At 46.8% G+C, this 9,541-nt stretch overlaps 1 protein-coding gene across 7 annotated transcripts in view; it reads left to right on the forward strand.

Moving 5' to 3' along the window:
* WDR90 (WD repeat domain 90) overlaps positions 1-7,124 on the forward strand; it is a 52,821-nt gene extending 45,697 nt beyond the window's left edge. For 5 of the 7 annotated variants that reach the window (XM_073362604.1, XM_073362602.1, XM_073362605.1 and 2 more), the window contains 4 exons: positions 128-271; positions 1,971-2,090; positions 2,925-3,009; positions 6,086-7,124. In XM_073362604.1, the coding sequence (XP_073218705.1) occupies positions 128-271; positions 1,971-2,090; positions 2,925-3,009; positions 6,086-6,243 (507 nt within the window). In that variant the 3' untranslated portion in view covers positions 6,244-7,124. The remainder of the gene's footprint in view (positions 1-127; positions 272-1,970; positions 2,091-2,924; positions 3,010-6,085) is intronic. The other 2 variants (XR_012161170.1, XM_073362606.1) reach the window with 2 other exon arrangements.
* Positions 7,125-9,541: the final 2,417 nt, after the last annotated feature.

Consider the following 9,541-nt stretch of genomic DNA (forward strand, 5'->3'; position numbering starts at 1 on the left):
GATCGATCCTCCCCCCCGCCCCGCCCCCCAGTGTAGACCAGGCCTTAGTGTTCAGTTTTATTTGAAAGCTCTGCTGTGTTATTGCTTTATGTCTGTACAATCATAACTGTGCTTTTATATTCTGTAGTACCATGACTTTGGCGTTGAAGGTGGTGAACTCTGGTTGGCTGCAAGTTCAGATCGACGTGTCAGTGTCTGGGTCTCTGCCTGGCTGAAGGATAAATGTGAGCTCATCGATTGGCTAAGCTTCCCAGCTCCTGCAAGCCTGGAGGTAAGATTAAACCTTACTGACTATATAATATGTACATTCAGCATTACAGCCAAAGCCAGGAGTAGAGCAGATCCATCCAACACATGTGCACTATTACCTGTTTCTACTTGCGAAAGGTTTACCTAGGAACCGTTAACAATCAAGGTGTGTGTATATAAACAGAACAGTGTGGGGTTTTGAATCTTCCTTTAAGATGTAGATTTTCAATGTGAATGCAGCACTGCATAATTCCTGAGAGGGTATTTGCTTTGTAAGCATTTCAAGTCAAAACATTAAATTTGCAAATAGTTGGTACCTCTGTGCTATATAAAACACAGGGACAGGATTTTTCTGAGTATATGAACCAGGAGTCAGCAAGGTCGGTATACAAAGAGAGAACTAACTTGGCTGCTCAGAAATAGCATTAATGTTCTGATCGAGTAGCCTCATGGTTACATAGGTTACTACAGTCCAGGATGGGCTATCACCAGCAGGAGAGTGAATTTGTGTGGGGGGGTGGAGGGTGAGAAAACCTGGATTTGTGCTGGAAATGGCCCACCTGATGATCACTTTAGATAAGCTATTACCAGCAGGACAGTGGGGTGGGAGGAGGTATTGTTTCATATTCTCTGTGTATATATAAAGTCTGCTGCAGTTTCCACGGTATGCATCCGATGAAGTGAGCGCTCACGAAAGCTCATGCTCAAATAAATTGGTTAGTCTCTAAGGTGCCACAAGTACTCCTTTTCTTTTTGCGAATACAGACTAACACGGCTGTTACTCTGAATACAGTCCAGGTATATCCATTCCAAATCTGTCTTACGCACGGAACATCCTAAGTGTATGGCACTTCACAGAACACTTAGGCAGGGTCCCTGACCAGAACTTCTGCCCCAAATTAGATACAAGACCTAGAACAACAGTTGAGACATGAGACAGTGAGGAGATTGATGTAAGAAGGCTTTGGGAAAGAAGTGGGTTTGGGGGAAGAGGAGGATCCTTACTGCACAGGAAGTGGAGTGGTATGTGGAAGGATGTAAGTGGTAGGTAACTCTTCTGATGTGAAGCAGCGGCTCATCAGATTATCAAGTTTAAGCTTCATTAGTCTTAGATACCGCATTGGCAGATTCAGCAGTAAGTCTGGTGACGCCACTTCAAGTTTTTTCTGTTTGTCCTCAAATGTTAAAGAGGTAGTCGTACTCACTGTGCAGGCAATGGGCTGTCCAGCTGAGTTCTCACCACAATGAATTGGAATGAGTTTTACTGTTTCAACTAGATTGGCATCTAGTACCAGGGATTTGAACTTTTTGAAACTATTTTCACTCCCTGAGAAATTAACCACCCCATCAATATCCATGACTTACTCTAGTATTTTCTCCTAACAGTGTAAATGATGCTGAGTGGTATTTAGTATGTTAAATCCTACTACAGTATACAGTGGAGACTCATGTTACGTGCCCAGGTCGATATACATTTGTTCTTCATTCGTTAGCAGTGAGCACATCTGTGTTGTAGTGCAGCATAAGAACAGGGGAAAGTTCCTCCATAATATTAGCTGCATAGTGTAGTGGGTCACAAGCTTCTGCTACTGACAGATCCAAAGAGGAAATGCTGACCCACCTAACCACTCTCCTTTCTTTTTCCTAGCATGCCTGGCCTTGCTGAAATAAGTGGGGAGAAGTTAGTGCTAATTCTGCTCCTTTTTTGTTTCCCTTCCTAGGCCCCTAGCAGTCTCCCTCCTAGCCTGGCGGCTTTCTGTCCATGGGACAATGGTGTTTTGGTGTACGTAGGCTTTGGGATGCAGAAGGAGATCCTCTTTTACAGCTTGCGCCAGAAACAGGTACACTGTGTCTTCCCTCTCCAATCTGCCATCATCAATGGGGCAAGTTCACGAGAGGAGTTACAAGTTGCTACAAACTCCTCTGTGCTGATATTGGAAAACTGTGTCATTCACCCTGGTCACTGAGTCCAGCTTTAGTTCATGGCGAGTGACACACAACAAAAATAATATAGAGGATAATGTGGTGCTCCTCTGCCATGGCTTTGGAAACCTAAAGGCCAAACAGATGTAGCATGGGAATGCTGCAGTGAAAGATAGCCATGATGCTTGAGTGTCAGTATTCTCTGTGGCACCCCAATATACAGAGCAGCACCCAGTGTAACTGATGTGGGCCAGCAGTCTAGCAGTTGAAATAGAATGAAACATGGTGCATGTGTGTGGTGGGGTTGGGGATGGTAGATTCTGCCTAACAGACAGCTAATGGTACAGCTTTTCACTCCCACAAACCTCTTTAAGTCTGACATGGGTCACCAGTGAATAGCTGGGAGTGCTGAGGCTCAAGGTAGAGCTGCATGCATGAAGCTTGCAAAGCACCTAACTGCTGCCACTGATCTGCTTTTTGCTTTCATGAACATTAATATTCTCAGAGGTAACATCTTTTATTGGACCAGTTTCTGTTGGTGAAAGAGACAAGCTTGAAACTCTTAAGACTGCTCTGGAAATGAAGAGCTTGGCAACTTCCTGAGCTCAGAGGGGCTGAAGGATAAATGTGCAGCTGTCAGTGCTGGTGACCGTCTGTCAGCTGGCCTCCAGCAGAGTATCAGTTAACGGCTCTATTCTGCTGCACATTCAGTTTGAGGCGCTGGTGTCAGGGTTTCTCTTGCTTTCATGCAGGTAGTTGAGAAGATCCCCTTGTCACACTTTGCCACATCTTTGAGCCTGTCTCCAGCAGCACACTTCCTGGCTGTAGGCTTCAATGGTAAGTGTCCAGAGGACATGCTCAAGTCAAACACTGCCACACATGGATCCCCTCCTTCCTGGCATACTGTTAGCGGTGGCTGCACCAGGAACAACAGTTCACCTGTGATTCTGGGGGTGTCTTCCATTCCCCATCTCTGTATGAACAGCCAAGTCTTTCTTTCTTTGTTAGCAACCAAAAAAAAACCCCTTCTTTATGTGGAGGTACTGCCTGTGGGGTGCAGGGAGTTTCCTCCAGCTCCATGAGCAGGATGTGCTTTAATCAGGTAGAAAAAGGCATGAGATCTCATGGTTGAAAGCTGAAGTTAGACAAATTCAGACTAGAAATAAAGCACAGTTTTGTTTTCAGTGCAGGTAATTAACCACTGGAACAACTTACCGAGGGATGTGGTGAATTCTCCATCTCTCTAAATCAAGACTGGGTGTCTTTGTGAAACAGATGCTCTAGCTCTGGTTCTCAAACTTCATTGCACTGCAACCCCCTTCTGACAACAAAAATTACTACATGACCCCAGGAGGCAGGACCCAAGCCTGACCCCCATTGCCCCAGGATGGGGGCCAAAGCCCAAGCACGAGCCCTACCGCCCAAAGCCAAAACGCTCCATCCCCAGCCAGGGAGCCTGTAACCTAAGCCCCGATGCCCAGGGCTGAAGCTCTCAGGCTTCGACTTTGGTACCTGGTGGTGGGACTTGGGTTTCAGCCCTGGGCTCAAGCAAGTCTAAGCCAGTCCTGGCAACCCCATTAAAATGAGGCCGTGACCCACTGTGGGGTCCCGACCCACAGTTTGAGAATGGCTGCTCTAGCACAAACAGAAGTTATAAGCTAGATGCAGGAATCACTGGCTGAGGTTTTCTGCCCTGTATTATGCAGGAAGTTGGGCTAGATGAGCATATTGGTTCCTTCTGGCTTTAAAATTTATGCAGCTATGTCCTCCTCCTTTTTGAGAACATTTCATTAAATTGTCTCCTTGTCTATAGGTTTGCCAGGAAAGCTCTAAATGACGCAGTATCTCTACGTGCATGTTCTGCAGCGTATGTTCTGTGGCATGACAGTCTGACACACAGCATGGCACTGCCATTGTCACACCCCCTCATACTGATTACCAGCCACTAATTGCCTGCTTGCTTCTGTTAGCAACTCTTCCACATCTCTCAGCTAATCAAGGAGCAGTTTCAGTGTGTGGGGGAAGGTTTCCTACAAACTCAGGGCAAGATGGTAATTATCAGTAAACAGCTAAACAGAATAAAACGGATGAAGGTGGGAGCTTTTGCTTTATCAGGGGGCTTCGGGCACAAAGAAACTGCCTTCAACTCTTAATCCCACTGGCTCCCCCATCCCACCAGCATTGTTGTTTCTAGTGCAGAGCTAGGGAACAAGAGGCACCCATGTGTCTTTATGCACGTCCATGGGTGCAAGGAAAGTGACTCATCTCTGCAGTTGTTGAACCCTGAGTCATAGATTCATAGATACTAAGGTCAGAAGGGACCATTATGATCATCTAGTCCGACCTCCTGCACAATGCTGGCCACAGAATTTCACCCACCACTCCTGTGAAAAACCTCTCACCTATGTCTGAGCTATTGAAGTCCTCAAACTGTGGTTTAAAGACTTCAAGGAGCAGAGAATCCTCCAGCAATTGACCCGTGCCCCATGCTACAGAGGAAGGCAAAAAACCTCCAGGGCCTCTTCCAATCTGCCCTGGAGGAAAATTCCTTCCCAACCCCAAATATGGTGATCAGTCAAACCCTGCGCATATGGGCAAGATTCACCAGCCAGATACCCAGGGGTATCACAAGGGGGGAGATTTGTCCACGGAATTGTGAAAGAATCTCTTTCCCTTTCCCATCAAGGTGATTGATTCTAATCCTGGCCAGATCAGCAGTGACCTAAAGTCGTTATCATCTGATGTATGTTTGACCCCAGTGAAAGGAACTGGGTGGCTTGTGGGAGAGAAAAACTGTGTCCTGTCAGTTCCTCTCAGACAGGAGCACACAGAACAAAAACTGCAGTTGAGGTGTGACAGGGCAAGGCCAGATGGCTATAGAAAAGTAGTGGGAGATAGATATATTAGCTCCAGGCTAAACAAATCCCTGGTACCAGGATAAGTTAAATGGAAGCTGCTCCAGGTCAATTAAGACACCTGGGGCCAATTAAGAACTTTCCAGAAGGCAGGGAGAATGCTAGGTTGATTGGGATACCTGAAGCCAATCAGGGGCTGGCTGAAACTAGTTAAATGCCTCCCAGTCAGTTAGGTGGGTGTGCATGTCAGGAGCTGTGGGAGGAAGTTGCGCTGTTGGAGAGGCTGAGTAGTACACACCATTATCACGCACAAGGAAGGAGGCCCTGAGGTAAGAGTGAAGTGGAGCTTGAGGAAGTGAGGGCTGCTGTGGGGGAAGTAGCCCAGGGAATTCTACATGTCATGTTTCTAAAAGGTCAGCTACCATAGCTGATACTATTAGGGTCCCTGGGCTGGAGCCGGGAGTAGAGGGTGGGCCTGGGCTCCCCCCCCACCTTTGCCCCCTGATTAATCACTGAGACTGGGAGACAACAGAGACTGTGCAAGGAAGGATAACTTCTCCTCACCTCCCTTGCTGGCTTATGATGAAAATGGCTCAGTAGACTGTGACCTTTGTCTCTAGAGAAAGAAGGGTTACGTGGAGGGTCACAGTGAGCCTCTGAGGCTAGCAAAATCTGCCAGGAAACGCGGGACCCATGGAGGCAAGGACAGATCTTTGTCACAGAGTTGGCTCTAGTTGCCAGCGAGGATGCCAGTCTCTAATGAATAAACATGGAGACTGAATTATCCTTACAGGTGGCCCTTCTCATCTTAGAAGAGACGTGACCAGAAGCAGGGGATTGTTGTAAGAGAGGTTGTCCCTGTTCTGTGGATAGAGATATTTGATCTCCATTGCTGTTATGCCCTTCACAAAACGGAATGTACTTTACTTCTAAAACTGGAGAGGGCTGCAAGGGGACTCTGATATACCAAGTAGCATCCCAGAAGTGCTGGCCTTTCTATGTGGCAAAAGGAGTGGGTCGGTTTCTGAGTCTGGTATGTGGCTGTATTTGCTCCACAGAGCGTGTACTGAGGCTGATTGACTGCACGACAAGAACAGAACAAGACTTTGTGGGGCACGATGACTCCATTCACCTCTGCAGATTCACCCCTTCGGGCAAACGCCTCTTCACGGCTTCCTACAATGAAATCCTGGTGTGGGAGATAACGAGCACATGAACTGAGCTAGCTTGGCTCCTATCAGAGTTGAGAGAGGTTTTCTAAACAGCTGTTTTACTCCAGCATGAATTGAGGAAGATAATGTGAGAAGAGAAGCGTTTCTATCTGTCTCAGGCTGTTAGCAACTGAATAAATCTGATCCAGACCCTTTCAATCCTCAGTCACTGCTGGGTAGTAATCCCCTTTCAGAGTCTCTACCAGCCATTGTGTTCCAGTTCACAAGGCACAGCGCCCAAACTAACCAGAAATTGGGGTTGGACGGTATTTAATCATAAATCTAATTCTGCTTTAACAGGCAACCTGACTTACAGGATGTGAAAGGAATTTGGGGTCTTAGTGGGCAGTATCCAAATCAGAAAAGGCACCCCCACAGTTGGTACCTTCTTGGCAGTCTAAGCAGAGGCTGACAATTGAATGGGGGCAAGAAGACTGGATTCCCCTCTCCCCCACTAGAAGTGGTCCACCAGGTCAGGACTAAGGAACACTGTAGTGTCAGGGAAGGGAAGTTTTTCCTGCCACTGCCTGTGCTGTGTTCTGTGGTTAAACAGAGGACAATCTCCAGGGCTGTCAAGCCAGGGTCTTTCACTCACACTAACATCTCTTGCAAAAGAAAACACCCCACACGCTCGCGAAAGACATGGCTGTACCTTGACCTCTTTCTGTTTTCATGCTCCTTTAGGGTTTTCATTCCTAGGCTCTCCATGGGGAAGAGTCTGGCCTGCCCACCTGATGCAGACGCGTGGCATTTTTATTTGTAAATTATCAGGACCCAATGGCTCCGGGTGTCATTTTGTATGTAACATAGCATCGATTTTTATTGGGAAGAGTTTTGTATTGGTTTTTATAGGCTGTATAGTTCTTAAATAAAGGTGTTGGGTTGATTTTCTGTCTGGTTGGTTCACCCTAGTTTCTTTAATTGTCAGTAGCATTTCTAGTGGGATCTGTATGTGACAATGTAGAGCTTGTTTCAAAAAGGGTGCCCGTTCAGTCTGCCTGCAGATACGTCTTTCACACCACAGCAAGGAACTGAAATAGGAAGGACCCTTTCCCAGATTCAAATCTAATGAAGTAGAGCCTCTGTCATTCTCTCTCGCTGCTCCTTTGCAGCTGCAGTCTTGGATATTAAGTCTAAATTCTGTTGCTCTGTGTATTGACAGGAGGCATAAGTGTGTTACTTACCTGAAGAAATTAGTTGAATGAGCTATAATTTTGCATTACAATGCTGCTCTGTTTCACCAGAGTTAATAGAGAGTAACTTTATTGTCTCTGGATTTACACTGGTGTAACTGAGATCAGAATCTGGCCTAAAGTCTCCTGCTTTGGTGCAAGGCGTGTTTAGCTGGCTGAGCTGTTTTTAAATCATACAAGTGGTGACTGAGGAGCGTTGAGAACACTAGACAGTAATACTCTGCTTTGGAAGTGTTCCTCTTTAGTGGTCCACTGTGCTCTTCTCTGCACTTACTCACTTGGGCCAGATTCTGCAATGCAGCTCCAGAATTGGACCTCCTGGATCGTTACTGGATCAGTGATACTGGTCTTGCAGTGTCTGAGGAGATCATCTTGCTGCTACAAACCATACATGCAGGACAAAAAATAGTACCAGCTTCAAACTTCTGCAGTATAATTCTGGAAACGGGGAGTTTTAGAGAGGCAGTGGGAGCACCAGCTAGGAGGTAGAAAGTGGCATGATGAGCACATCAAGGGACTGCTTTCGCACTTAAACACATCTAAGACAAATGGTGCCTGTCTGAAACTCCAGTTATATGATGAACCTGCTTGGTTTCAGGGGCGGAGCTACTGTCCTGCTTTGGGATATCGGGGTGGAAACTAGAAGGCTGTCTTCTAACTGCACAACATGGCATGTATGTCTTGGCATCTAATCTTAATCAATCAAGCTTAATGTTTCAGGCTGCATGTTGATCAACAGCTGTGATCAAGAGCACCCCTGCCACCTACCAGATTTAAGTAAGTACACAGGTAAGTGTATTTAGTGGGTGAATGTGGAGTTCGCACCCAATACTGGATGCTGTCAGAGATGGGATGTTCGAACAGAAGAACTGCTGGTTTGTTGCAGCATGGCAAACCTTAAGTACCTGAACAAGTGGCAACCATAGCTTTGCCATAACCTGGCAACAAGAAGGGACAATCTTCTGACACCATCATGAGCTGATGGATCAGGAGTATGTGTACTGGCAAAGGAAATATGGTGTTAAAATCAAGCAGCTATTCTAAGGGGCCAAGCTGCCCTACCAGGAAAACCTGCATTATCTCTTTGAGAGAGTACCACTCTGGTCTATGTGTGTAGGTGCTGCATGTTTTAACAGCAGAAATTCTAAAGTAGTTAAACAAATTGTGGGTGTGTACTCCTTTCTGCAGTTTTCCATTAGGTTGGACTGCAAACACTACAAAACAGGCATGTGGGACAAGTAGGTAGTAATGGGGTGGTGTGTATGGGATGGTGAAGTTCATCAGATTGTGACTGCAAAACGAGCTCAAATTTTAGCAACTGTGCAACACTGAGAGGATTGCATTGGCAACTTCCCAGGGTTCTGAGAGTTGCCCTTAATTTGCATTGGTCCCATTATGCACTGAGTGCTTGACTGCAGTATCAGGATGTTTTAGCTTGCAATGTGCCATCCCTATCTGCATGCAGGAACCTGAGATTCCTATTATCTGCACCCATGTGTTTTGGTTCAGAACAGAGCACTGTCTACTGAGAGCTGTATCTAGGGCCTACGACGGAAGCATGCTGGCCCTCTCGTCATTGTGGACCAGGTTGTGTATGAAAGAGGTGGTTGTATCGCCCAGGGTTTGAACTCAGGCTCAAGCCTAACCCTCCTTCCATCTCCACACAAATCTTGCTAACCCAGGGCTCAGACCCAAGGTCCCAGAGGGTGGAGGGTCTGGGTCTGAGTCAACGGCAGGCTTCAAGTTCAGGTCCTACTGTTTGGTAGTGTAAATGCAGCCCCAGTGGACTTGTGCTCTGGGAATCCACCCCTAACATCCCACAGGCTGACTTTCTTTGTACTCTGGACAGCCACGTTAGGTGGCAATCAAATTTTCCGACAGTGCATCCTGAACAAGGGGCTAGAGTGCCCAAATTTTGAGAGGGTGCTACGAAGTCTGGGATCAGGTGGGTGGAATCAGGCCCAGGTTGGGAGCCAGGTTCAACACTTCCTAACCTGGGGTTCTGTGTAGACGCTCAAGCCAGGGTCTGCCAACTGGAGTTCTCCTACCTGGCCTTTCCTTGCAGGGCAGCCAGACCTGTTGTGCCCTAAATACACCAACCCAGGCTAGG

The sequence above is a fragment of the Lepidochelys kempii genome, chromosome 10 (assembly GCF_965140265.1).
Source record: "Lepidochelys kempii isolate rLepKem1 chromosome 10, rLepKem1.hap2, whole genome shotgun sequence".
NCBI lineage: Eukaryota > Metazoa > Chordata > Testudines > Cheloniidae > Lepidochelys > Lepidochelys kempii.